Source organism: Aphelocoma coerulescens, chromosome 20 (genome assembly GCF_041296385.1).
Source record: "Aphelocoma coerulescens isolate FSJ_1873_10779 chromosome 20, UR_Acoe_1.0, whole genome shotgun sequence".
Taxonomy (NCBI): domain Eukaryota; kingdom Metazoa; phylum Chordata; class Aves; order Passeriformes; family Corvidae; genus Aphelocoma; species Aphelocoma coerulescens.
This window is the reverse complement of record NC_091033.1, coordinates 9221579-9249300: the sequence shown is the minus strand read 5'-3', so window position 1 is coordinate 9249300 and position 27722 is coordinate 9221579. Positions and strand designations below refer to the sequence as shown.

At 46.0% G+C, this 27722-nt stretch overlaps 1 protein-coding gene across 1 annotated transcript; it reads right to left on the bottom strand.

Annotated features, from left to right (window-relative positions):
• Positions 1-186: 186 nt before the first annotated feature.
• Positions 187-24813, bottom strand: PRPF6 (pre-mRNA processing factor 6). Its single transcript, XM_069034154.1, has 21 exons — positions 24642-24813; positions 23464-23632; positions 22510-22628; positions 21958-22036; positions 21144-21320; positions 20176-20331; positions 19411-19505; positions 18559-18715; positions 18191-18353; positions 15234-15352; positions 14350-14568; positions 12879-13001; positions 11909-12030; positions 10657-10795; positions 9457-9576; positions 8033-8209; positions 7113-7246; positions 6542-6633; positions 4447-4561; positions 2233-2359; positions 187-1459 (listed from the first exon to the last, which is right to left on the bottom strand). Exons 1-21 carry the CDS (start codon positions 24710-24712, stop codon positions 1307-1309), a joined length of 2826 nt encoding a protein of 941 aa, XP_068890255.1. The 5' UTR covers positions 24713-24813; the 3' UTR covers positions 187-1306.
• Between the last annotated feature and the right edge of the window lie 2909 nt (positions 24814-27722).

The window sequence follows — 27722 nt, the reverse complement described above, 5'->3', positions numbered from 1 at the left end:
TTAAAAGATCCGTTTTGGGCTTCTCATCCGTTTTGGCAAGAGGCTGTAGGCCAGCTTGGTGCAGCCACCACTGGCAGGCAGCTTCCCAGAGTGGTGGGAGCCTGATAACTCCAAAGGTTTCTGCTATCAGACCCACTCTTCCCACTGAGAGTCAAAGGGCAAGACCATGCTCGAAGACAACAGAAGGAAACAACAAAAAAGAAGCTGTATTTTATACATGTTCTCCAACAAGTAATAAGGGAGCTTCTCCTCCAACTAAATACATAGGATAATGCACATCCACAGACCTGGATACAGCTGCTATAGCCTCAGGTGTAAGACAGTACAGCTTCTCATTCTAGGATCACAAGAAGTCAGGGAGTTGGGGTAAAAATAGTACAGATCACAAGCGTAGAAAATTGAAGACAGTGTACAAAGGGTCTCAAACACAAAGCTTTCCATCTCTTGAATTTGCTTTTTTCTATCTGCACTTGGAGGGAGCCACCCCAAACCTCCCAGCCACACACAGTCACAGCTGTGTAACAGCACAGTCTCCCAACGACTCTAAATAAAGGTTCCTCCTTCAAAAGGGCTTTCAGGGATTGCTGAGTTATGCCTTGTTACTTTAAACCACCACTGTGCTTAATGAACTCAGACACCTAAAAGAATAAGCTTTACTATATACATTTAAAAACTGAGGAAAAGTTCTCTAAAAATACGCTTTTGAATTTGACAAAATGCTCCAGCTGCTCAGGCTGGAGGAACACCTCCAAGCTGTGCGGCAGCTTGTTAGCAGACACCAAACTAAACCACCTAAAGAAGAGGAGCCAGCCCAGACCTTTCCCTGTGCTGCTGGGCTGCTCCCAAAACTCCGTCCATCTCCTTCAAGGACACTCAGCGTATTCCAACAGCAACAACCCAGAGCTGCTGACAAGGAACCAGTATCAGGTGGGCCAAACACCAAAGGGGGACAGGGAATACATGCCAGGGCCAAGAACAGAGGGACTGCCACATGTCAGAATCCATACAAGCACTAATTAAAGCTTGTGTTTGCAGGGGGGAATCAGGAATCAACATGGAAATGCCACCAGAGCCTCACAAGACTGTTCCTGTCTCCTGTGTGACATCAGCTACAACGTTCCCATGTGCTGCAGAAGCTGATGGCCATGCTGGGGAAAGAAGGAAGCAGCTTTTCCTTTTGGGAGAAAGCTCTTTCCTATCATCATCCATGTCCTGTCCTTCAAAATCTGTACTGCTGAAAGGGCAAATGCACCACAAGCAGGTTAAGTCCTACAGAGACCTCTGAAGCAGCTGAGGCCAGCACACTCTAGAAGGTATTTTTCAGCTTGGCTGCCACAAGCACAAGAATCTCCCCAATCTTCTTCTGCCAATTCTCTATGTCCTTGGAGACATCACACCAGAGCTCTCCATGGCGAGGTTCGGCATTCTCACAGCGCTTCCTCACCTCTTCTTGTTGTTCCTACAGGGAAGAGAAATGACAGACAGTTTGTCCTGGTTTGTTTCGGAACACAGCAAAAATTGAACCCTCCCTGCTTCAAACACTCTTCCAAAGACTGTGGTGGAGTTTGGGGTCTGTTACTTTCAAAGGAAGTCCAAGTCAAAATTCAGAAGCAGCAAGTCTCCTGCCTGGCTGAACAAACCAGCCAAGTTGCAGCTGAGCAAGTCTTGGCTACAGCACAGAAACTGCAGCAGAAACTTCCTTGCATTACCACCTGCAGGAGCTGTGTCAAGTGAAAGGTCTCTCTGAAGTCAGAAGATAAACACCCCCATCATTTCAGTAGAATCAGCAGTAAAAACTGCTGTAAGAGATTAGAGCTGGCTGTTCCTCTGGCCGTGTTCACGTGCAACCTGTACTCCACACTTGGGAAGGAACAGCCCTAGTTACACAAACCCAGCACCACCATTCCAGCACAATCCCCTCAGAGCAAGCTTGAGTTTTACAGGAGGAAGATTGATTTCAGAGATTTTTGCATGAACCAGCATGACTGTGGACAGCAAAGCAGCCTGAAACACAGCTCAGCTAATGACAGCACCTTTTAAAAGCCACCACACAGGCCTGTTCTTGCTCATTCATGACCAGGCGTGACAGCCAGCCCTCCCCTGTGACAACACAGGCAGGAGCAGCAGCAGCAGCACGCTCAGCCCAGCACTGCAGCAATCCCAGCACTGGGCAACCCCGGGCAGCCAGCCAGGGATTGCTGCTGCCTTCCCTGTTCCCATGCACACACTCACCTCTGTGCCATGCTGGAGCTCAAATTTGTAAAAGAAGGCCCAGGCATCCCCCAGGTCAGAGTCTATCTTCACCGTCCGGTGGAACCACTCTCTGGCCTTGGTTATTTTACGCTCGCTCCAGAACAGCCTGTTGGGAAAAGCAGAAGGCAGCTGATAAACAGCCTCACTTTAGAGGAAGATGTCAACCCACAAGAACTCCAACTGAAAGGCTCTACAGGTGTTCCAGTTCTTTGCTCTCCCAGGAAGGAAACGGCAGCTTTTTAGGCAACTTTTTAGGCAACGACCGACCATCCTGCTCCGGGAAGGGAAGGGAAGGGAAGGGAAGGGAAGGGAAGGGAAGGGAAGGGAAGGGAAGGGAAGGGAAGGGAAGGGAAGGGAAGGGAAGGGAAGGGAAGAGGACTGAAGACAACATCCAGCACTTCTTCTTCACTGCCCCACAGTGAGGCAGGGCAACTCAGAGGATAACTTAGCCCCAGGCACAGCCAGACTCTGCTGAGAGGAGAAGCATTACTGAGCTCTGCTAACTCAATTGCTTTAATTTTGCTGGTCCAGATTTGGTGAGGAAGAGACAGGATTACGTGCTTACATCTATTCCCACTCCTTCAATTTCTTTACATTTCAAGTCAATTTTAGAATCTAACAATTAAATAACTTCTAAAAGATGGCAATTGCCTGCTGTATGGTCACATGCTCACACCTACAAAGCCTGCTGGAGTGGAATGGAGCAGACCTGCCTCGTCAGCCCCATTTTCCAAGGAAAAACAAGCATGGAAGCTTCTGCACTCAAACCCATCCTGGCACAGCCCCACTGTTGCTGTTTCATCCAGGCACTGGTCAATGCTGAAATTTCTCCCCAGTAATGAACCAGCTGGGTCAAGAGTCTCTTGGTTTCACTGCTTTGCGTTAAAGAGTTCATTTGAGCTATAAGGTCTTTATCAAATCAGCCACCCCTCATAAAGAGCTTAGCCTGTCATAAAAATATACAGCTTCTGTGATTGTTTTTAAGCCCTATAATACTCTTGATTGTTCTGTGTTAAATAAACTGTGATTTACAAGAGCACAACAATGATAGCAGAGGCTTAACACCTGCAAGTAGTGGCCATTTTCAGCAACAGGTTAAACAAAAGTTTTTCACAGATGTGTGACGATCTGTACCTACAGAGGCAAGTCGTGATGGGAGGTGGAAGCTGTTTATGTTGGGATTAGCTGTTAAAATAGCCTGAGGTTGCACCAGAAGGGGCCTGGGAGCAGTTGTCATAAAGCAAAAGTTAACATTTTTCTCACTTGCTGCTAAAGCTGAACAAGTCAGCTGTCAGGATCTGGCGGAACCCAGTGTTGCAGTCACTGGAGTGTATCCTACAGTTTTCTTTGGCTTATAAAGCAGAGTTGTGAAAGAATTGGGCAACCTCGAGCAAAATGCCTCCTGTATTAACCTCTTCTGCTATTCCCAAAGGGAGGAAAGTAAGTTTGTTTCCATCAAGGCTGCTGTAAGGCTGTTCACACATCAGAGCAGGATGTGGCATGAGTCAGTTCTAACAGTGGGTTTTCAGCACTGGAATCCTCACAACTCAGTCTAGACAAAAAAACAAATCCTAGGAGATTATCTTCCCATTTCAGAGAAGCAAACTACAGAATGGCTGGTGGTTTGCATTCTGGGAAGGGGCACAACTGAAGAACACTGACATAGAAAAAAATCAGGAGCAGAGTATCTAGCACAGAATTTAAAAAGACACCTGACAGAATCTAGGATAGAGAGAAAAGATGCAAACTACAGAGACAGCCACATAAAACTTGAAAAATAATCAGCAAAAAAGGTCCCTATTTTCACAGATACTTAAAACATATCCTGAACCACTTAATAAAGCCTAGTTCACCTGACAGCACAGTGAAATTCTCTTCAAGACACAGGAAGAAAGCAGCTTGCAGGGTGCCAATACCAAGTACTGGCAATGAGCTTTGTGTGAGTGTATTGTTATCTGTGCCAGTCCCTGACCCACCAGAACAACTCAAGGGCAGGCTGACATTCCCCACTTGGAATCAAGGGAGAGATTTGCACAGTTACTAGGAGACAGCTGGAGAGCTGTTCCTTGCTTTAGGACTTGTTACAGCTGCTGCAGCCAGAGTCGCATGGCTGTGCTGGAGTGCAGTGCTCCATCCTGGATACAGCCACACACAGACACGGATATTTTTACTGCATCAAGCACAGGAACTCACTTGGCCACAGCCAGCAGGACATGTGGGTCATGTTCACACTTCTTGAGAGCATCCACACTCTTGGTCTTTCGTTGCGGTCGCGCTTCAAGGAAAATTGCTTCTGACCACAGGATTCCTTAATCCAAATAAATAAGAAGATTGTTTAGTGTTATTTTGAGGTTAACCCTTCCAACCTGCCATCAGGCCAGTGCTCTGCAACACAAGCAGCTGTACAGCCCCTGCTCTGGTGGTGATCCACCCCTAACCTCATCCCAGATCACTCTTTCCACATGGATACTCCATTCAGAACGCTGAAATTTGAGTTAGTGTGTGCACCATGCTGGAGCTCCAGACCTGGAGGTCTCTGTACCACAACTCCCGCAGCTAACCCAGAGCTCAGGCTTTTCAGACGAGACACTGCAAACATTGGGACAGGGAGGGCAAATCAGCATTTCCAAAGGGAAAGGTATCTGTCTGTTTGAACAGGCAACTGCAGTGGCAGAAGAAGGCCCAAAAAGTGCAAAGTACAGTCTGGGAGCAGTTTCAAGGGTGCTGGAGAGCACCATAGTCTTATTGATGCTGGCTCCACACACACTGATGAAGGACAGAGTAGATCCAGGAAAGCTGGGTTTAATCCCTAGCTCTTCTCACTGCCAAAAGCAAGGAAGGAAATATGCTCAAGGGAGCATGAAATCTGCAGTTTCTCATGTCAGCCAGGCACACCTGATCACTTCAAAGCAAAGCCTGAGAGCTGGTGTCTGCCAGGACTCCATCAAAGCGCTCTCACTTCCCATAAACAGCACCACGGGAACACACACGAGCTTTGATAACTGCAGTGACAGACAGGAGACAGACTCTCTTCTTCTTGCTCTTTATATATAGGATCACAAACACCATAATATTTCTATTTTATTCTTTGTGCAGCCTGCCACCCATCAGGAATCAATTCAGCAATCGATGGACCCAAACCTCTGGTTTACAGGACTGCAGGTGGCCAAGTCCTGCAGGCTTTGATTATGGTTTGTTGAGGTCTAAGATAAAGTTGGAAGCAATTTTTTAAACAAAAACTGAGCTCCTGCAGCCCATTTCCATAGCAACAGGCAGATCTGTAGAACAGCCTGTGGTGGCAAACGCTCATTAGGTCATTCACAAAAACAGAGCAGGATTTTGGGTGGTGCTGCTTTGGTGACCCACTCACATGGAGAGTACCTTGCAATGAGTCTATCATGTCATAAGTCACTTAATTCCCAATTAATTCACTGGGACTTTAGTAGCCACCAATTAGAACACCTTTCAAAACCTACCCTGAAGGCAAGCCAAGCCTCGACCTGCAGTAAGTTACTACAATTTGTAGCTATGTGACATCTTCTCCCCAGAAGATGTCAACATGTTTAAATAATTAAGTCTTCCTGCAATTCTGCCCCAAAACAGGGATGTGTTAGGCACTTTATCCTCCCATCCCAAGAGGCAAATGTTTCCACTGCTGGTTAGAACTAACTGACATCATTTGACTTCTTATCCTTTTCTTACATGAGCTAAAATAATTAAAAACCAGGACCGAACATTTATGGTACACTATCCCCTCATCATGACTGCGATGGAAATTTGCTGCCAGCACAAGTTGTTAAACTCAGAGGGGTGAAACCAGTGCAGGCAAACCAGCAACTCGGAATCTCCTAAGGCCAGCTGTACTCCAGAGGGACAGGGAAAGCACCATTCTTTTTCCACTGAACTTCCTAACTACAAACACTGAAGTGTCTTTAATTTTAAACCTTGGCAGACTTCTACCAGCTTCAGAGAAAAACCCACCCATATCCAAGAAGTTTTCGCAGGAAGCCTGGGGACAAACTGTGGACCAGGGATCCAATAATATACTGGACACCGTGGAAAAATGGAACACCACCAACCCATGACCCCTCAGGTGTGAGAGAGCACAAAGTAACTCGGATTGTTCTCCAAGACCCTCAGTATTTCCTTTGCAGAAGGATGACTGACACCTCTCCGAAACACCATATTCTGAGACCTGTCTAGAAAGGACATCTTGGGAAAAAATGTGCTTCTATCAACTGGGCAAAACAATTAACTGTGTTTAAGGCAGAAATGAGATCCAGCTCACCTGAATTGGGGCACTCTTGCAGTGCCTTGGCCATCAGTGTGTTTGCAATGTTCTTCAGCCCAGCTCGGTATTCCAACCTCACAGACTCCAACCTGGTAGGGAAGAGACTCTGATTAAATTTATGACAACATTCACTAGGCAGAAACAGTGAGTCACATGAAGGTCACTGGAAACTGCAAACATCTGCCCATATTCTGAATATGTGTAGGTGACTGACATCTTCCCATTCCTCTCCATCTAAAAATAAATGTGACTTTTATTCTATAATGGCCCAGATAAAAAACAATCTGAAAAAGGAACTGTAACAGAAAGGAAAGAGCCTTGTGCACTCTGCATGCTCTGTGCACTACAACCACCAGTAAAGAAATAACTAGTTCCCAGATCCTTAGAGAAGCTAGCCAGGATCACCAAAGCATTTCTGCTATTCAGGGAAGCTGTTAGTCCAGAAGAAACTCCAGGATGGGTGTGGTCCTAAGTTCCAGGCTCAAATGGTTGAGATAATGTGAAATAGCAGGCCTGAAGAACGGGTTGAATTTGTAGCCCAAATTCAGTTCAACTCCACACAACTCACCAGAGATCTGGATTCTTTGGATTCTTCAGGCGAGACTTTTCCAAGATGGCTCTTGCTCTAGTCAGCTGCCCGACTTTCTCCTCCAGCCTGGACAGCAAAAGCCACAGGGGTATGGAATGGGGGCACTTCTTCAACTGTTAAAAAAAAAAAAAAGTATACTAATAGGTAAAGATGAAAAAAAATCTTGTAACTCCTATTGAAAAGAATTTCCCTGCCTATATCCTCCTGGAGAGTTTACAAGAAGAGAGACCAAGATATGTCACTCAAATTTCTCCAGCTAGTCTTACAGCACAGAAGTGAAGTTTTTCCTGTATCCAAAAGAGTCAGGTACATCAGGTATGACTGAGCTATCCCAGCAGTAAGAGACAGAACACACTTCCCTTAACACAGCTACAATTCGTGCTCCTTCTGCAGATGGAGGGCTCTCACACATCCCCAAACCACAGCAGAGTGTGCAGGGAGTCATTAGGATATCGACACTGGCAGAAACCTGTGTCCAAATGACTTTGATGGCTGTCGACTTTGAGCATTCATACCCAAGGACATCAATTACCATTTAAAATAGAGAGGAGTGCTCCACAGGCCACCTCCTTTCACAGTGTGCATCTAAGAGCTGCTGAGGAAGATTTTCTTTTAAGAGTTCTGGTTTTAGTCTTTCCAGGTCTTAGGGAATTACTGTGCAAAGCCTTTTTTCCTGCCGGTGAGGAGTCAGGCATACAGAGAACTCTTTCAAGCAAGAAAGTCAATCTTGCATATGGGTAAGAGAAATTCTTGCTTATTTCAAGGGCCTATTTTTTTTCTTTTACTGTTTTAACCAATGACAGAAAGGAATCGTGTCTATGGCTCTCCATTTTCATTCAAACACAGACATCTCTTTATGCCAGCAGCACAAAGCAAACCTGCAGTAACATCCATCTTACCCCTTGATTATAAGCCTCCCGTGCTTTCTCTACCAGCTCTTTTTGTTCCTCAATTTGTCCTTTCATCATCCACAGTTTGGGGAAGTCCTCATAGTGCTTCAGGGCTTCCTCACAGAGCTCCTGGGCTGCAGCAATGTTCCCAAGCACCCATTCCAACTTCACAGACTTCATGAAGACCTGGGAACAAACCAGAGCTGTTTACCATCAGCAGCCATTGAAAAACCATTAATCTGCCAAAGCAGTGGGTTCCCACTTTCATGCATTCATTAGAATGCTATTGATTAGCTACAGTTTGAAGTAAAATAAAAATTAAAATATCAGAGTTAAATAATAGCGGGCACAGATAACAATGAGAAAGGTAAACGCAAATACTAAAGGAGTTAGAAGAGTGTGATCCACCTGTATCTCACCTATTTACATAATTATTAACATAGAACTGGCATTTGCAGAATCATAGAATGGTTTGGGTTGGAAAAATAATATTTGTATAAAGAGCACAGCTTTAACAGCACAACCAATTAACAAACCTAGGCCTCCTTCATCAGCACAATCTGATCTCCTCATATCCAAGCTACCAAGACCACCTTTCCTTACTTATGGCTTCAGGCTCTAACTGCTGTCCTGCTCATTACAAACTGGTACACGTACTTTTCTGCTCCCCAAATCCTTCCTTCTGGCTACGCAGGGAAGTCACAGCTATGAGAAATACATTATACACCAAAGGCTCTCTCACTGCTCTTTGATCCCCATCCTCCCCGTTCCCAAACTCCCCCCTCTGTGACCTCGCAAGAGAGGCATCAAGTCTGAGAGCAGAGCTTCAGCCCTGGCTGCAGAAGCTCCCTGGCTCAGAGAGGAAGAGGACAGTTAAAAAGATGTAGGATGTAACAACGACTGAGGGGGAGGAACAGAGGACAGAGATCAAACTAACTTTTCGTTTACTTGGACAAGTTAAAATGCTTTTGTATGAAGAGCTGAAAATCGACAGAGTTTATCATACCAGAGGTAACTGGAGATAAACACAGGATCGTAACTTTAAACACCAAACCACCCCAGAGCTGTCTTTAGTACAAGCATAAGTGAGTCTTCTGTGAAAGTATTTTCTCTTTTTTCCAAGACGTGCTTTTATGCAACACAAACATTATACAAACAGCTGTAAACTGGGAATTTCCTGACTTTTGCTATTTGTGTAAAAAACAAATTGAAACCCTTCACTTGATCCTAGCCTTTTTTTCCCATCATGCCACAACTCTGTGTCGCAATTCGCTGGAGCAACGCTCGGCAAAGCGGCCACATGCCCCGGAAGCCAATGGCAGGGAGCCATATGGTCAATCCCTAAGGCCACAGAACTGAAGGAACTCCTCCATCCGTCCCAAATCCCCCGTGGCCAAGAGGCCTGAGACTCTCCACCCTCCACACATCCTTACCCTTGCTGTGGGGGCACTGCTGCGAGCCTTTGCCAGCAGCCTCCTCGCTCTTTCATACTCATTGTTCTCCGACTCGAGCTTCACGGCAGCCAGCCAGATCTCCTCGCTGTTGGGGTTGGCCTGCAAGAACACAAAGTGACAGACAAATGCATACAGTGAATCAACAGCAGATTTAATCCTCTGTTTGATCCAGATTAAAATTGAAATCAGAGCTTTGTCAATCCACAGTAGGATTTTTTTCAGTGCAAGCTCCTCCCAGTCTTCTTTGACCTTTGAAGTTTATAGAAATCCTCCAAAACAGATGGGCAACACAAAGATATATGCCAGTTTAGAAGCTGGATGCTTCTCAACTGTTGAAAAGCAGTAATGCTTGATCTTCTGAACTTCCAGTTTAAATACTGAAAACATCACAGGGTCTGCCACAATGAGACCCTCATTTTATTACCCTCAAGCAAAAAAACTGCAGCTTGAATTCCCCACTGAGGTCTGTGAAAACTCTTCCAATAAAAGTCATTTCAGTGGCAACCATGTCAAGAACTTTGCAGCCTAGTAACAAAGAGCACCGAGAACAGAATAAGGAAGTATCTTTTACCTTCCATTTCAGGACCTTTTTTTTCACTTAGCTTTTAAGCCTGATTCCCAGTGCTAGAAACGCTCTATCTTTGCTACAGCATCCAGCAGGCAATTCCCTTCATTAGTGGGTTTGATCCAAAATATAAGTAATGCAGTGACCTCATTAGGGCAGACCACAACCCTTTCCCTGAGGTGACCCAAGACAACAGGATTCTGATCCATGACTGGGGTTGGTGGGAGCCATGCTAGTAAAATTGATGGTTTGCAAACTCATAGAATCGCAGAGTGGTTTGGGTTGGAAGGGGCCTTTAAAGCTCATCTCATCCCAAGGGTAGGGATGCTGTGCTCAGAGCCCCGTCCAACTCGGCATTCAACACTTCCAGGGATGCAGCAGCCACGACCTCTCTGGACAACTTGTTCCAGCTCAGAACCTGGTGTAGAACTACTAAAAGAGCAGTACCACAGCCTTGCTTCCAGGGGAACATTTTGCCACACAAAGCAATCAAAGAACAGCGGAAGTCTCCATCACCTTGAAAGGCAGCAGGAATCAGGCGTTGACAGAAAAAGCCTGCTCTTTATTCTTTACCTGTCACATTTAACACCCTCTGACAAGTGTAACAGACCCACCTGGAAAGCCAGGGCCAAGATGCTTCTGGCTGCTGGCACATCTCCTGCCAGCCACTTGGATTTGGCTCCCATGAGCCACAGCACTTCTGCTTTGGGACAGTGAGCAACAGCCCTCTGCAAAAGAGCCTCCAAGGATTCTCTGAAGACAAGAAAGAGCAAGTTACAATCCCTCAAGGTACTGCCAAAGGTGAGCTCTCTCTCACCATTTTCACTATCACTCAGTGTTATAAATATTGTTGCAAAGTCCAATGTTGTAAACCTTGATAAGTTGTTTCATAACAAGGAAAGGGTGGGGTCTTTTTTCACAAGGGTTCTGAAATCAGCACTCCACAAACGGCTCATTGTTCAGACACCTTTGTTTGATAGCCTCTGTGGAAAGAGCCCTCACACAAACAGCTCCTTTCTCTAGGAAAGAGTAATTCTGCTTAACAAACCTTAGCAGAAACTCAGACAGGAAGGTTTTCAGAATTATTAGATGAGGCTCGCTTGATTTTATGCAATTTTTTTTTCCTCTGGAAAATATACTTTTCAGGTGGAACATGGGGCTTAAAAGCCAGCCACCACTGGGAAACATGGGAAAACAACATCAAAAGCAAAGGTATATTTGTTCCCACTTAAAAAAAGGCTTGAATGAGGAAGAACTCAGCATCTGCAGTCACTTCCACAACATAGTCTTGGTGGCTTTAATAAGGATGATTCCACATGTATAAGTGGCCTACTGCAGAGATTGTTTGCTTTAATCTAAGATGTGGGCAGAAAGTTTCTGACATGTAAAGTTTACTCTTTATGAATAAACTTCAAAAAGAGCCTAAGCTATAACAGTATAACGCCAATCTTAATTCAGGATGTGATACACATTCAGAGTGTTTAATCAGAAAATACCAGAGATGCTTGGACACATTCAGCTGTGAAGTAGTTTATCTATGAAAACTAAATAAAACACATTTTAAGTGTTAATATTTTTCCAGAGATGCCTTCTCAAAGACACTTGTTCCTACCTTGTCTCTTCACAGCTATTTTTACCAAAAAATCCCTATTGCCAAAAACCATTTTATGACTGCATAAAACTTAAGGATGTTCTGAGCACAACAATAACAAAGAAGGTCAGACTTGCAAAAAAACATCAGTGAGTTTCACCCAGCTGCACTAACTCTGCACTTGCACCACACCAGGGACCATCCTGTAGTTTTCCTTCCTTCCCAGCCTGTCACTGGGATGAAGCCCTCCACGGAGGGATCATGCAGCACACTACCTGGTTCCATGGTTCTTTTCAAAGTAGGCTGCTCGTAGCCACACACTCTTCTTGCTCGGGAAGACTTGCAAGGCATAGGCATAAATGGCTCGGGCACACTCCAGGGCATTATGAGCAACACACTGAGGGAAAACAGATCAGGACTAAGTCAGCTTAGGGGAGCACTGGAATCGAGAACAAGAAGGAATTACACATGCACAATTCAACCCAGAACTCAGTAACTCGGTGTAATCCATGAATTGAGGCATTAATAGAGAACAGAATACTTACAATCAGCTTTTTAAAAGGAAGCAGGGAATGAATTTCCAAATATCCCTCTACAGAGCACAAGTATCCCTGGCCTTTCAGTGGGACTGACACTCACAGGCCAGCTTGAAACATTAGTAAGGCATTGGAAAGGCTCTCATGTTAGCACTTCATTTTGTTATTTCACAGGCAAAACCCTAAGCACCACAGCATGTGCCCCCCACTGCTCTGAGCCCAATTCAAGGCCAGTGAAGTTGGACATTTCTCATGCTGAAATATGATTTAGTTCTTAACACATGTTCAAACTATTCCCCTAAAGCGAAAAAAGCCTGGTAAAACTTTTACCCACTGCCTTGTCCAGTCTTACATTAACTCTTGAGCTACAATGGTTATGCCTTGAAACTCAACTCCCAGCTCCTTTACCCATAACTCAACCTCTGCTGATGTCTCACACTCACAAAAAAAAAAAATCCACACCAAACTACAGACAAGCTATACCAATGTCAACTTTTTGTTTAGTAAAAATTCAAATCTGAATAAAGGTCTATAACCGAATAACCTCCTGAGGCAGAGACTGGCCAAAGGCAGGCAGGTGGTGTGGGAATCACATCCACTTTCACTGACAAAGCCATTTCCCAGGCACCAGTTCAATTTCCTCTAATTATAAAGCACTAACTCACAATAAAACAAAACCAACAAAAAGTAGCATCACAGCTGGACATACACTGTCTGCATCTTCCATCCAGGTGTGTTTCCGATCTTCTTCCTCGATCCCAATCCCAATCACAGCTCTCATGATTGCCTGGCATGTGGCCACACTTCCAGCTTTATCACATTCCTCAGCATCCTAGAAACAAGAAGAAAGCCCTGCTCATTTTGAGAGCTCAGCACAAGAAGTTAAATTCTGCATTGGCAACTCCTCATGCACAAACACAGAGACATTGTGGTCACCACCACAGCACAAATATCTCATTGCTCAAACACACACTGACACTGAGTAGGAGCCTGCACCCACGAGGAAGGTGCTAGAGCTGTACACAAAATCATTCACAAATTGGTTAAGAAACAGAGCACATCAATTCCATCCACTGAAAAGCAGTAATTGTGACAATGTGTGACCTTTCCAGGCCTAGAAGTCTTTTCCTACAGCTCCACAACCCTGGGCTGACCCAAACAGGCACCTGGCCAATAAAAAATGCAAAAACTTCACAAGGAAGAACTGCAACATCAGAACTACTGACCTTCTTTCAGCTTTGAGATGATTAAGTCTCAATAAGGGCTAAGCAATAACTAAATTTAAGAGTATCCTGTCAACCTGTGTTAAGTAAAAGGTGCAAACACTCTCACCAGAGCATGTATGGAAATATGGTTTCCTGACACACAAAGCTTTCAGAAAGCCAAGCATGTCTTGCTTAAACTTGTTGCAAAGCCCTCTGATCAGATAACAGAAATGGAGCAGTTCTACTACCGAGAAGGAACTCGAGAACACAACAATGCAGAGGCTGTGCTCGTGGGTTTTTTTAAAGAGAAATTGAAATTAACCGTTAATTGTTTTACTGCTGTAAAAAAAGTCAGTTTTCTTTTAGATGTTAACAAGGATATCCATTTAATATTATATACTTCATTCACTATCAATGTTCTTAAGCAGTATAACAGAAGATTTTGCTGCCTTGACCCACTGTAAATGATTTTAGTAGGAAACTGCTTTAAAGACTTATGATCAAACAAAGCACAGAACCTATTCAGGAGGAAAGAGGTTCAGTACAGGACTAACAGTATCATTTCCTACATGCTGCAAATGCAGTATTTGCATTGATTTCTCATAACATCATTTGACAAAGACCTGTGGGGCAAATAAACACCTTTCAAGCCAAAAGAGAAATATGCAAAAAATACATAAATCCTTCACTGAAGGCTTTAAGCCTCTGTCCTACTTAGGCAGCAGCTGCTTGAAGCTACTTACCTTCCAAGACAGAAGCAAACACATTTCTCAGCAAAACACACATGACATTACCCCAGGGTATCACTTATGGCCTTGACCCTACTCAGCTTCTTAATCTCATCTCTTGTCTCTTCACAGGGACCTCCACTGATAAGCCAGGTGCAAAATTACACTGCCCCATAACACCCACCATCAGCAGCCTCCAGAACACAACCTGAAGAGCTCACCTGGGCTTCCAAGACTGAGCACATACCTGTATCCACTGCTCCCTGTTGATTTCCACACCGTTAGCCCTAAGAGATGTGATGGCTCTGTCAATGATTTTCTCCACCATCTGGGTGTTTCCATTGGCTTCCTCCAGTTTGGCAGCAGTAATCCAGATGTGACGATCCGTCGGGATATTCTCCCGGGCTTTGTTAAGGACTTTACGAGCGTTCTCATATGTCTCCAGCCTTGCCAGCGCCAGCCACAGCTGCAGAGCAACAAAGATGTATGTGAGATGAGAACAAGGAGATGACAAGGCTGCTGTATGGCAGTGTCAGCCCACAGAGATAAGCAGCTTCACGCTGCTTGCTACTGGTTGGCAACTGTCCTCAAGCACTGCAAGAAGGCTGTGGAATACCAATGGAGGAGAGGAGAAACAGGCTGCTACTGCCCTTGAAGCTCAGTCCTGAGCATCTCTGGGTATCATCCCCATCTGCTGGGCTGTTGCACTCCTATTTTCTGTTCACATCACCTCTCAGACAGCTGAATTGAACACTCTGGTTTGGTGTTTCAGAAATGAGTAACTTTTAGATTCACCAGATTAAATGTTCACTTGTTTTCCCAACTGTCAAGGCACCACACATGGACACAAACATGGTTCAGTGCCTACAGCAGGCACAGCTGTGCACTGCCATGACTAACCTAACAATTACACAGCAAAATGAGGCATGTAATGACCACCAGACAATTAACTCCAAAGAAAAAAAGCACATTCTGCTACTCATCACATCCTTCCCACTGTGGCATGAAGCACGTGGGAGAAAACCTTGTGTGGAGAAACACTGCTCACCCTGCCTCTTGCCTGCAAAGCTCTACTGCCAGCCTGAAGTGGGGTGTAAGGGTTTTTTTATTTCACTTTATTTTTTAACTCACTTCAACACTGGTTGGACAGCACTCCACAGCCCGGCTCAGCATGATCCTGGCATCCTCAGGTTCCTCCAGCTCCACGGCTGCTTTCCACAAACGCACTGAGTTTGGAACATGCTCAAGGGCTAGAGAGGCAAAACAATTCTGTCAATCATGATAAAGTAGTTTACCAAGGAGATCTGTATTTTTTAAACACGATATAATAAAGGACTTGTGCTATTACAATGTCCTGAAAGAGGGAAGGGAGGGGATTTACTTATATTGGGCTCTTGCTTCAACAATGAGAATTTAAAATCAGAAAATAAAACACTTAATCATTTTAATTGAAAACAGGTTTTGGAGAGCCAAGGGCTTTTTTGCTGTACAAGCTGTAATTGCATCCTCCTCAGTAAAACACCTGGCTGAACGAAGCCTCCAGTCACAGCAAATGAGCAGATGAAGATCTTCAAAACTGGGCAGCTTAATCATGCTGGGTCTGCCTTTATAGAAGAGGAGCATCTTCAACACTAACTAATAATACAACCTTGTTCCTTACATGTTGAAACTGTCCCTTGACAATGTAGTTTTCCTGTAAGCCTCTCCTGACAGTTCAATGAAGCCCAGCTTAACTTCCCAAAAAGCTGTTGTCCTGCTATGCAAAAATGAAACGGGGATGCATAAAAACTTAAAGGTCTCACTGACACTCAGCCATGAGTACCAAGTGAGCTTCCAGCAATCCAATATGGACTCCATCTAATTAGGATTCTTCAAGGCTTCCTTAATCTTGTCCTAGAGTTAGCTACTGCTGGTAGAACTGCATTCTCTGCAGCCTCTCCTACATGTGCTGTCTGAAACATTAAATGATAAACAACAGCTTTCCTCAGCCCATCTCTTTAAGAGAGATTGAGAAACCAAAGGGAGTTTTTAGCCTTTTGTCACTCCAATTTGCACCCCAGCCTGCTGGAATCAGCTGCATTGCAGCATTACTTCTACTGCTTCCATGGTGACTGTACACAAATGTGCCATAGTAACAGAGGACTGAGCACATCCCTCTTCAATAAAGCAAGCACAGTCACAGGCACACAAAAATGAGTGGGAAAAGGCATCTAAACCTACTTTGGAACTAGCTGGGCAAGGCTGTTCCTTGAGGCATTGCTGCAGAGGCAGAGGCACAGTGATGAACCTCAGCTCAGAGCACATCCCACCCCTACACAAACAGAGATTTACAACAGGCATTAACCATTTTTCTCCAAGTCTGTAGCTGCAGGAGATTTTCCTGAAGAATTTAAGTGAATAATGTCAGCCTCCAAGAGCTGAAAGCATCTGCAGGACAGAACATGTTCTCATAAATACAGAATTCGATTTTTAGACCTCAAGCTGTATTTCAGCCACTCAGCTTGCTGGGTCTCCAGTCAAGACTGAGGCTTTAAAAACTCCAGAGGTTCTGCTGGATGGTAGGAATGCACACAGCCAGCAGAGAGGAGAAACACATTATGAAAGGTCACACTTCAGTGACATTACCTGGCACTCAGGCTTTTTTTATTTTGGGAGAAATAATGGGTTATGCTGCCACTTAAGGCTCCAAGGTCCGTATTACTGATGCTCCCTAGGCAGCAGAGGAGCACTGTGAAGCTGTTAACAGGCCAGAAATTGGGAAGAGAATGATAAATCCAGTTCCATTCCATTAAGTTTTGTATCAAGAAATTAAGTAGGTGGTTCCAAATACTGAATGTTTTTCTCTTCATAAATACAGTGTTTGAAGCAAAGCTCAGTACTTAGAGGGTAAGTCACTGCTCTCACACAAGACCCTCCCCTACCTGAGCTGGACTCACAGATCTATTTCTGCTCCTTTAAAAGTGTTTTTCTGTTCAACATCTGTGACTGTTCCTGAGAAGGACACATGGTGTCACAGGAGCAGCACTTCACACTGTGCTGCACTGTGGAGCCAATGGAAATTTAAAAAGCTACTGAATAGTTTATATCTGAACTCTTTACAACTTCAACCCCAGCAACTTTGAAGTGCCTTTCATCCACATGTAGTAAGAGGTCATTTCAACAGAGATCTGCATTTTACATGCAAGAGGTAAGAGGTGGGAGGCAATTAATTCCTTTGAAGCTAAACCATTCAATACTGCAGACTGCTTCACAATGATTCAGTAAATGTACTAAATCCAGAGCCTTTTCCCTGTCTAGATTAAAGTCAGGAGATGTAACTAATACAATTCAGTAGTCATGAAGGAACTAATCTCTACTGATACAGACCCAGCTACTTAAAGTAATCAAAGAATTCATATTTTGAACTTCTGAGGAAGACCTGGGTCCAGGACAATGCAACTAACTGCTGTTGAAGAGATCATTGTTTGGAAAAGACAGTAATTCCATGAAAGAGGAAAACCTCCAAGTGCAATGCAATCCAAGAAGATGTAAGGTTTCAGGTAAGCACCACAGAGAAAGGCTGTTTGTCAAGGACAGAACTTGCTCCACTAAAGCAAATCCTGCAGCTCAACAGGCTCTGTGATATGAGAACCCCAGGACCTCTAAAGCTCCTCCAGCAGCAGCCACTGTGGTGGCTCTAACAGGCCACAAGCAAGTAGGAACAATCAATTCCAGTATCTTTTCCAAAAAGTATCACAAGGTGACATCTAGAGCACCTTTTTATCCTTAAAACACCATTTTTTAACTGCTTTCATCTACTTATCTAATTGTGATCAAGCTGGAATTGGCTTAGGTAAGTGAAATATCATTTTGGAATTGTTCAGTACCAGCAGCTTTCTGCTGAAGGATGTTTTACAAACACTTCAACACCTTTGCTCTTTGCCTCAACAGCAGCAAGTTCTACCATTAACACACGTGCTAACAACTGTAATTTCAACAAGGAAGCAAAAAAAGCACCTGAACTTATGGCCACATCTTGAACAACTTGAAGTGCAATATAAAGAGTGCAATGCTCAGCCTTCATTCCCTGAGCCCACGGGAGCTCTCACCTTTCCTAAGGACACGTTTCTTGGCACGGATGTCTGTCTCCAGCTCTGCTGCTCTGATATAGATCCGCACAGACTGTGGAAGGTGCCGGACAGCCTGGGCCACAACAGCCTTGGCTGTATCTCCAGGCTGAAGCCGAGCAGCTTCCAACCAAACATCTTCACTCTGTCAGGAAAAACAACCCATCTTCCTTGACATCAAAACAAGAATGTAAAAGCAGAGCTTCCAGCTAAGCAGGTGTTCTGTAATACTGCAGAGAGTGAAGCTGTATCAGAGCCTCAATCAAGCTTAACAGAGATTCTGCTGCTCATTAACTACAACTTTTTCCTACTATCCCACAAGGATCGCAGGGAAGCAAAGCAATTCTGACCTTAGGGCACATCTCTGTTCCTTTCATGATGAGGTTTCGAGCCACCTGGAGTTTGCCAGTGACCTCCTCCAGTCGGGCTGATGCTATCCAGGCTGGTGGATGATGAGGATTGGTCTCTCGGACAGATTTCAGGAGCAAACGGGCTTTTTTGATATCACTAAAGGAGGAGAAAAACGGAAGGAAAGTTTCCAGCACATTGGGAAACAGTTCTCCTGAACCACGACATGCTCAGATCCACAGTGTGACCTCAAATTTTTCCATATTGGAGACACAAATTACACTCTACCAAAACAAGCTTACAAATACACACTAACACAGCGAGATGACAGTGAAAACCAGTTAAGTATTTAAGAAAGATTTTTGGGAATTACAGCTGGGCACTTGCAGCCGGAAGCTGATAAGCCCAAGCACTGATGTAAGCCAAGAATTAGCATCAGTATTTGCACGTACTGCTCTGACTCAAACAGCAATTTTTTATGAAACAGATGTCAAACTCCAGGCTAAAGAGGTTCTCAGAGGTCGTCAGTCAAGACTAAATTAGCAGCACACAGGTACAATTAACCAGGTTATTTCCTGGCTGGCAGGCGGCCACACAATGCCATCACTCTGGCATGGAAATACGGATGGAATGGAAACAATCCCCGCAATTGATGCATCCAGGTCAGATGCCAGTACCTCAGCTGAAAGACTATACCAGATCTCATGTTAAAAGAATTCATCCTCAAAAACTCACCTGGCATTTCTTACAAACTAAATGCCAGCTGAAAGCACCCACTCAGACAGATTTCCATTTACATGCAGGATCAGTGCCACTGCTAAGAGGATAAATCTGTTAATCCTTCTTAAACTTACTTGATATCTCCTCCATGTGTTGGAATCATGGAATTCAAGTCTGTCAAATATCCTTTCGGGTCCACTACGGTCTGGCCGCTCACGGAGTCTGACACCTGAGAAAGTCAAGTCAGAGCTACTGAAATGACCACCCACAGCCCCTGAATGCCTGAAAAGACACTGTGGCTGTACAAAAATCCTAGATATTCATCTGTTCCCAAAAGCAAGGAAGGAGGAAAACACAAAGCTTTGCTTATTAGCTTTTTTTCCTCCTCTAATATACACAACTTTAATGTTTAAATCCAGACAAGAAGCAGCTTGGTGACAAGCGGACACCAAAAGCTCCTGCAGCCCTGCCAGCTAAAGGCATTCTTTTTAGAATAAACCAGATTTAGATCAGAAAAATCAATGAAAAAGAGCAGAAGTCAAAAACTAGTATTTTTCAGCAGTTTGTCCTGCATCCCTACGTAAGACAGAAGAGATGCTTCCCTTGGTAACACCACCTGTGCTGTTTGCCTCAAGTCCACCTGTGGTATATCCAAGCAGCCTGCTCTCCCATAATGACCAAGAATTCCAGGGACAAACTGGTTTTCTCAGGAAATTCTACTCATGTTGACTGCATGAGATTCGGGGAGAGGGACTACAAAATTGTTTCACAGCTCAGCTGTTTTTGGATCTTCTAACACCCAAGAGAATTTAACACTTTTCTAAAACCAGGACTTAAATAGCAGCACAACATCAAACCCAGGTATACCTGTGACAGATCCTGCCTTCTCACATCCTTACCTGGCTTAGCCTCATATCCATCAAAGTGTTCCTGGCTTGGCCAATCTTCCTCATATCCAATTCACCTGTCCCAGGTGTCATCAAGCCTGGTGTCATTCCTCCTGGGTATGGAGTATTCAAACCCCCTGGATATGGAGTATTCAGTCCACCAAATTGCTAAAAAAAGAATGAGAAATTCATTCCTAAAACCTCTCCCGAGATTTCAAAAATAATTCAGGCTATTGGCTAATTTGCACTTCCCCAGAAGCTGCAGGACACAGATGCAAACCCCCCACAGGTACTTATGATATATATGGCTTCCCTGGATCCCAAAACATTTCTCATACAGGATTTGCAAATCTATAGGTAATTACTAAAGTTTGGTCAAGTCAGTGAAATAAGCAACAAGAAAGTGAAAAATTCAAGCACAGGCATCTAAACCTGACACATTTAAACAAGAATATCTACAAAGTGCCATGGACACGTGGAACCAGTCTAGAACCAGTCAGCTGCTCCTATAATTCTATGACCACAGTAGACTCTGGCCACAGAGCAACAAGCTAAATTACTTCATTTTCAGTTGACTGAAAGGCAAGTAATTTTTAACACAATTACCCCAAAGCTGAGCAGACCATTAGGTGAAAGCAAATTTTATTTCCTGTTCCCTCTTTGCAAGATGTTGTCGTAACAGAAATGGTTATGTTCACCAAAACTATTACCACCCTGCATTCAGCAAGTAGGAAAATAAACACTTCCTTCCATCTTTAACACAAGAACCAGGCTTTCTCTGCCTATCCCCATGCTTTCTCCAGCAATGGCTGTGCACTGAAAGGCTCCAGCAAGCACAGGATTTTAACACCCAGTCTTCCATTGGCAGACTCACAAACCACACCAAGTTTTTGGTCAAGCATCTTTTCCCCAAATCCCAGTTTCACACTCATCTCTAATCCAGTTTGGCCACAGCTCGCCCAGGTTTGCTGTGTACTCACTGTCTGGCGTGGGTCCACAGAAGTGTGATTCTCCCCTGACTGCAAATGCTTTGCAAAGAAGCTGTCGGGGACGGGAGTCAGCTTCTCGTACCGAGGATTCCTCTGCCGCTTGTTCCTGGCATCCCCAACCTCGGGAATACTCAGCCACTCCTCCTCAGTAACCTCCGCTAATTTCCGCTGTTCAAACAGGAGTCATCATCAGTATTTGCTGCAGAAATGGCTTTTTAAGTGCTCTTAACTCCTTAAGAGATTTATTTTCTTGAAATAATTCAAGATCGATTTAACACTTAAGGGTCAGACTCTTTTCCTAATCCAATGTACAAAAGAATTAGGTGCATTTAATTAGAATTTGGTTTTAGTCCAGACTGAGATTCCAAATCAATTTTGTTATTAGATTCATTGCTACAAACATTCAGATTAATCCTAGTGCCTGGAGCATTGAGTGGTTTATTACTAATCATTAGACAACAGCTTAAACAATACATTTTACTTAAAAGAAGATTTAGAGTCAGGAGATTCTGCTCAGCTACTCCTGCAATGCCAACAAGTTAGCAGTTTCCTTCAAAGGCAGAAGTGTAGAACTTTCCATAAAGCACAAAACAAAAATGATCAATATCAAAATTTGCAGAAATTTCACTACCTTGTGTATCCACAAGAACAGTGTGTATTCTTCCAACAGAAAGTAATTCTAATCTGGAGAATATCAAAGTACTTGTTTGCCAACACACAAAATTTGAGCAAAGAAACACAAAAGAACACACAGCCACCTCTTGTATCTCATAGAAAGTCCCATTTCAGACATTTTTTTCCTTACTTTCAAGTCTGAGAACTGCTGCTGAATTTTGGGTCGTTCCATACGGTATTTTTCTATTTCCTCCTTTTCTCGTTGTTCCCTTAGGAAAAGGAATACTGAGGTTATGCTCAAGGTAACACTTGGTAAATCTTTGATTAAAGTGTTGACACGACAGAAAAAAGTGTTTGATAAGAGTTAGGGCATAAATAAAGGCATTTTCTCCAAGCTTAAATTATCAACATTATGACAAGAGATCCTTTATCAAACAAGACAGTATTATAGTGTAAAAACAGACATCTCCAAGTGAGCTTCAGTCTTAACCTCCTCTTAGTGAGTAGTGAATTTAACAAGTAACACACATTGTTCACAGGCATGAGATGACTTTTCTAACAATTTCCAGTGCATGGTGCAGTCTGTGGTGTGTCAATACCAGTTGCTCAGCATCTCCCCACACCTTAATGAACTACAGTGAAGTAATTTAACCACATCCACTACCAAAGCAAGTGGTGCAAAATACCTGTCATTCTCAATTAACCAGAAAACATCCCCTGCCAGTGCTGTAGCTTATCCTACCTCCTTTCTTTCCTGCGTTCATCCATCCTCTTATCCAAAGCTGCATAAATAGCATCTGCTTCCTCATCATCTTTTTCATAGGGGCCGCTGGAGAACAGGCTCCCAGCATAGCCATTGAACTGGGAATTTGGAGAGAGAGAAAAAAAAAAGAGGGGAAAAAAGGCAGTTTTTCAAAGCTCCTGTTGTGCTCCTCCTACAGGCAACAATCACCTGAAAATGCACTGACAGGCTGTTTCTGACAACATTGCATCAGACTAAAACATCCCTAAATGAAAGCATCTTCCTTCTACCACCCCATGGTGGTGTTTATTCTCCCACACCATTTGAAGCAAAACTGCTTCAAAATTGCTCCTTTCAAAATTGCTTCTCTCTCTAAGCCACTTCTATTCAGCAATAAACAAGACCCCAGGGTAGAAAAGCCATTCTCTTCCATTAACCACTTTTTACACCAGTGAAAGCAAACAGAAAGAACACCAGAACATTCAACTAGCCAAAGTGGGACTTAAACACAAGAGACTACACAGGCCACTTAAGGACAATATATGGCACAGAATCACAGAGTCATTTAGGCTGGAAAAGACCTCCAAGATCATCAAGGCCCATCTTGTCAAAGCACACAAGCTTTCATTTGTGGAGAATAAAATAAATTACAATCCCTGAAATACTTAAACTAATTTTTATTTATGGATATTTTTCCAAGACTCTCAGAGCTCTGTATCAGTAATTAAACCACAGTCCACGGAGCAAGGCCACAACAAAAATCTGTAAGCACCATGCCACTGTGCACACTGAGGTCTCAATCAATAAATAAAAAAGGAAATGCTGCCTGCAAACTACAGGAAATTCTGGGTTTGAAGCCTCAGCTAAAACCGGGTTCACAGCAAGAGTGGGGAGCTCAGAGACTCTGGTTCCACCTGGGGAAAAACATCTCAAGGATGATGAAAACCACCTCACCTCATCGTAGTTGGTGTCATTCAAGTCCTCATCATCATCATCTGCTGTCTGGTTCTTCTTCATCTGGTCCCCCACAGTTCTCTTCCCCGGCGGGGCATGCCGGTCATCCACGGGGTCGTTGGCATCGCGGGCAGGGCCAATATCAGAGCGGGTGGTGAAACCTGTGGCTCTGGAGGGATAAACCAGGGGCTGTTTAGCTCACTGCAATCCCAGCCTGTCAGAGTTACTGCTCAGAACAGGCAGCATAAATATAATTCTTTTGGGAGAATGGCATCAGCCACTCCCCACGACCAGCATTCATAAAGCCAGGGGGAAAAATGTCCTTAGAATCATGGAGTAGTTTGGGTTGGAAGGGACCTCAAAGCTCACTCCATTCCAAACCCCCACCATGGGCAGGGACACCTTCCACTATCCCAGGTTGCTCCAAGCCCCATCCAACCAGGCCCCAGACATCTCCAGGGAATGGGCAGCCACAGCGTCTCTGGAAAACCTTTTATAGGGAGAACTTTTTCCACAAATACACTGCAACCACCCAGCTCATTGCTCTGCCACCCATTCTGTGCATGGCCTCCCTTCTGTCTCTGGGTCTCTCAGCTGACCCTGCAGGCTGTGGGGCACCACGGGCTGGGGTCTGGGCAAAGGGATGGGGCAACTGGAGCTCTTCTGAACCCCCACACTCGCCTGGCAGCACCTCCCGGGGCACAGCCGGCAGGATCTCCCCAAGGGAGAACACAAGAAAATCAGCGGGACGAACGCAACTCACACCCAGAAAAGGACACCCCAAAAAAGGTTTCAGCTGCCACCAAACCCCCTCACTGTTCCCTCAACAAAAGCCCCCAGTTTGATCATTTTGCAGACGGTCCCACGCACACAGTCACAGCATCAGGAGGGACACAATCCTTTGCCGGTCTGAAGCACCCGGGAACTCATCCCCGGAGCCAGGCTCGCTTTTAAACACAAACCCGCCCAGCGAAAGAGCGAACTCGAACCATTACGAAGGGACAACACTGAAAAGCCACGCGGGGCCACCCCGGGAGGACGGGGACCGGTGGTGCGGGGAGGTGTGAGCCCAGCCGGGCACCGAACGGGCCCGGGAACGTCCCGGAGCCCGGCGGGGCAACGGGGCTGTGAAGGAACCGGGGAGGGGGGGGCCAGGCCAGGCCTGGGCGGCGTCTCACCCGCGGCCCAGCCCCGGCACGTAGCCCAGGGGCGCGGGCATGCCCAAGAACGGCTTCTTTTTCTTGTTCATGATGGCGGTGGCGGCGAGGCGACACCGAAGCGGGACCGGAGCACGGACCGGAGCAGAGCCACGAGAGGCGGCCGGGAGAGCAGCGCCGGCGGCGGAAGCGGCGCCGGGAGCAGGCGGGGCCACCCCGAGGGCAGAGCGGAACTTCCGCTCTCGCCGGGGAGCAGCGCGCCCCCTGGCGATGTGGAGGTCCTGAGCCGTGGTGAGGATGGCGGGGATAGGGATGATAAGGATGGGGAAAATGGGAATGAGGATGGTGGGGATGAAGGTCATGTGGATGATGGGGCTGAAGATGGGGATGTTGAGTTGTGCTGTCATGGAATTTCACATTTATAGCAATTTTTTTATTTTTATTATTATTAGGAAATGAGTAACTGCTAAGGAACATCCCAGGTGGTGGGTGGCCCTGCAGGGAGCAAAGCTGACACCCTGTGTTTAGCGACTCCCAGCCAGAATGGGGCGGGGGGAAGGGACGAAAGGGCCAGGATCATCCCAGGAAGGCCTGGAGCTGGCCAAAGCCCCAGCGCTGCTCGCCCTTGTTTCCCCTAGCCCTCGCTTGCAGGGCTCCGAGCTGTGAGCCTTGCTCCCCCCCTTCCCTCTGCTTCCCTCCCGCTAACAATTTCCAAGACAAATTATTTCTGGGAGCAGGAGCAGGTTTTCTGCTCATTCCTTCGCCAGCCCGGCGGTCTCTCACTCCCGACTCTGCTGTGACAGCAGGGATGGCCATGCCAAGGGACAAAGGTGACCCACAAGGATGGGGGGCACAATCCAGACCCTCAGAGTGCACGGAGAGAGCCCCTGTGCTCATCCATCCTTCCCGAAGATGTCCCAGCAGCTCCTGCCTCAGTTTCCCCAGCCGGATCCCTGGGCAGGTTTCTCTTGCCCACCCACACCCGGGGTCAGGATTAAAGTCAAGTCAAGTCTCCAGGTGACCCTGACACCGTGTCCAGCTGTAACAGAGAACTGAAAGGTCCTTGTCCCTCGGGCGAGGCTCAGGGTCACAGAACACAAGGACAAGGGCAGCGAGAGGGGTGAGAAGGGGATGGGGCTGTCTTGGGGACTGTCCCCATCCCGCAGCCCCCTGCCAGCACCAGCCCCGCCTCCCGCTGCCAGTCCCTGCCAGGTCTGGGAGCAGAACCCAGCTGCGGGGAAGATAAATAGCCCCATTTTGCATGCTAATGGCATCCCAGCCCCCAGCCGCTTCCCATCAATCTATTTTTGGGTTTCGCTGGAGAAAAAAAATGAAAAATAAAATCCCTTTTGCCAAACAGTTGGGGTGGCAGAGAGGGAGGGAGGCTGCAGTACCCCAGCTCTCCTGTCCACCCTGGAGAGAGGGCAGAGCCCTTGGGAGCATCCTCAGCACTAGGGAGGGGCGTGGGACCCCCTGACTCCCCAGCCTGTCCCAGTGAGCCTGGACCCCTCTAAATACCCAGAGCTGCATCCGTGCTCCAGCACATCTGACATCATGGAGCACCAGTGGGCCTTCCCTGTGGGCTGGATGTGGTAAATTTGGGGGGTTTTGGATGCAAATTGGGTTCCTCCATCCTGCCAGAGGATGAAGGACTAAGAGGAGCCCACCAGGAACCTCCCTGACCCATAGACGGATGGGGAGAGCAGGGAAGTGCCGAATCTATGCTGAGAGTCTGGAAGCTGCAGGGATTTCACTTTTGGGACTATCTCCTGAAAAACAGAGAATGCGGTTGGTGTTAGAGCTCTAAATCTTCTCTCTTTACACAGCAACTCTTACACAACGAGAAGACTCAGAATAATTTACAGGTTGAGTAAAATCAACCATAAATGAGTTTTAGTAATCTCTGGGGATGGAGCCTGTGTTTGGTATGTCCTGGTGAGTGCAGGGGAGAGCACTGGCTGTGCATCCCACCCAGCCTGGGCAGCAGAGGCACTGGGAGCTCTGGGCTGATCTTCCCATGGTGTTGGAGCACGGCAGGGAGGAGCTGTCAGAATCCAGCCCTCAGGCATCCTCTCCAGCCCAGCTCTACTTTCTGGGCACTCCATGGCTTTCTCCTTGGGTTTCCTTTTGCTACACCAAGCCTGGCACTGGGCTGCTGCAGGAACATGGCCAAAAGCCCAACGGCGTAATTAACCAGCAATTATTCTGATTAATGAAGCTGGGGGGGTGGTGGAGTGGGAAGTGAGATGGGGAGAAATCCGTGAGCTGCTCCTGGGATTACCAGGATCAGGAGGTAGTCCATCCCCGTGGTGGGCAGGAGTGGGGCGTCTGCACGGTGCATTGCTCTGCCCTCCCAAAACACCTTAAAGCAGGGTGTAAAGCAGGAAGAAAAGATGTTTTCTCCCTGGTGCAACAAAATCTGAAGGGATGAAGGGGTAACAGCACCTGTTAAAGTTGCAATTATGCTGCATCTTTGCCTGCAGGGAGCTGCTGTCAGGTCTGCATGTTGGCACAGCACTTCTTACCACCCCCGATGGCGTTTTTGGGAATGGGAATAAAACCCCAGAGGGATGAGACCACCCACAGCAGGTCACTCCTCTCTCCTGGGTGCACAGAGTCATCCTGCTTCTGGTTTGGGACTTCCCAAACTCAGCTTGTGTGCATTTGGCTGAGGAAAATGAGGTGGGAGGGGATGCTGGGCACGTCAATGGCCAGAGTCGCTCACAAAGGTTTGGAAGTAAAAAATAATCGCTTGGATGAGCGCAAGGACAAGCTCACCAGGGCAGATCCTGCCAGGGACTGGGATCAGGATCCAGCCCACAGCCCGGCAAGGAGCAGCCCAGCCCACAGCCGGGTCACTGCGGCCCCTCACTCACACAAAGCCGCCTCTGTGTCCCCGGGGAGAGCAGGGGCGGCACCAGCTTCTCCCGGGACAACGGGAAAACAAACCCCAGGGCTCTCCCGAGGCTGGGAATTCATGTTTTTAAATATCACATAGCGCTGCAAGAATGCATCCGCAGGGCAGGATCAGCGCTGGGGCTCATCACAAGCACTGTTTCCTGCTGCCTGCCTGTGGCAATAGGAGAAGGGGAAACGGCTTTA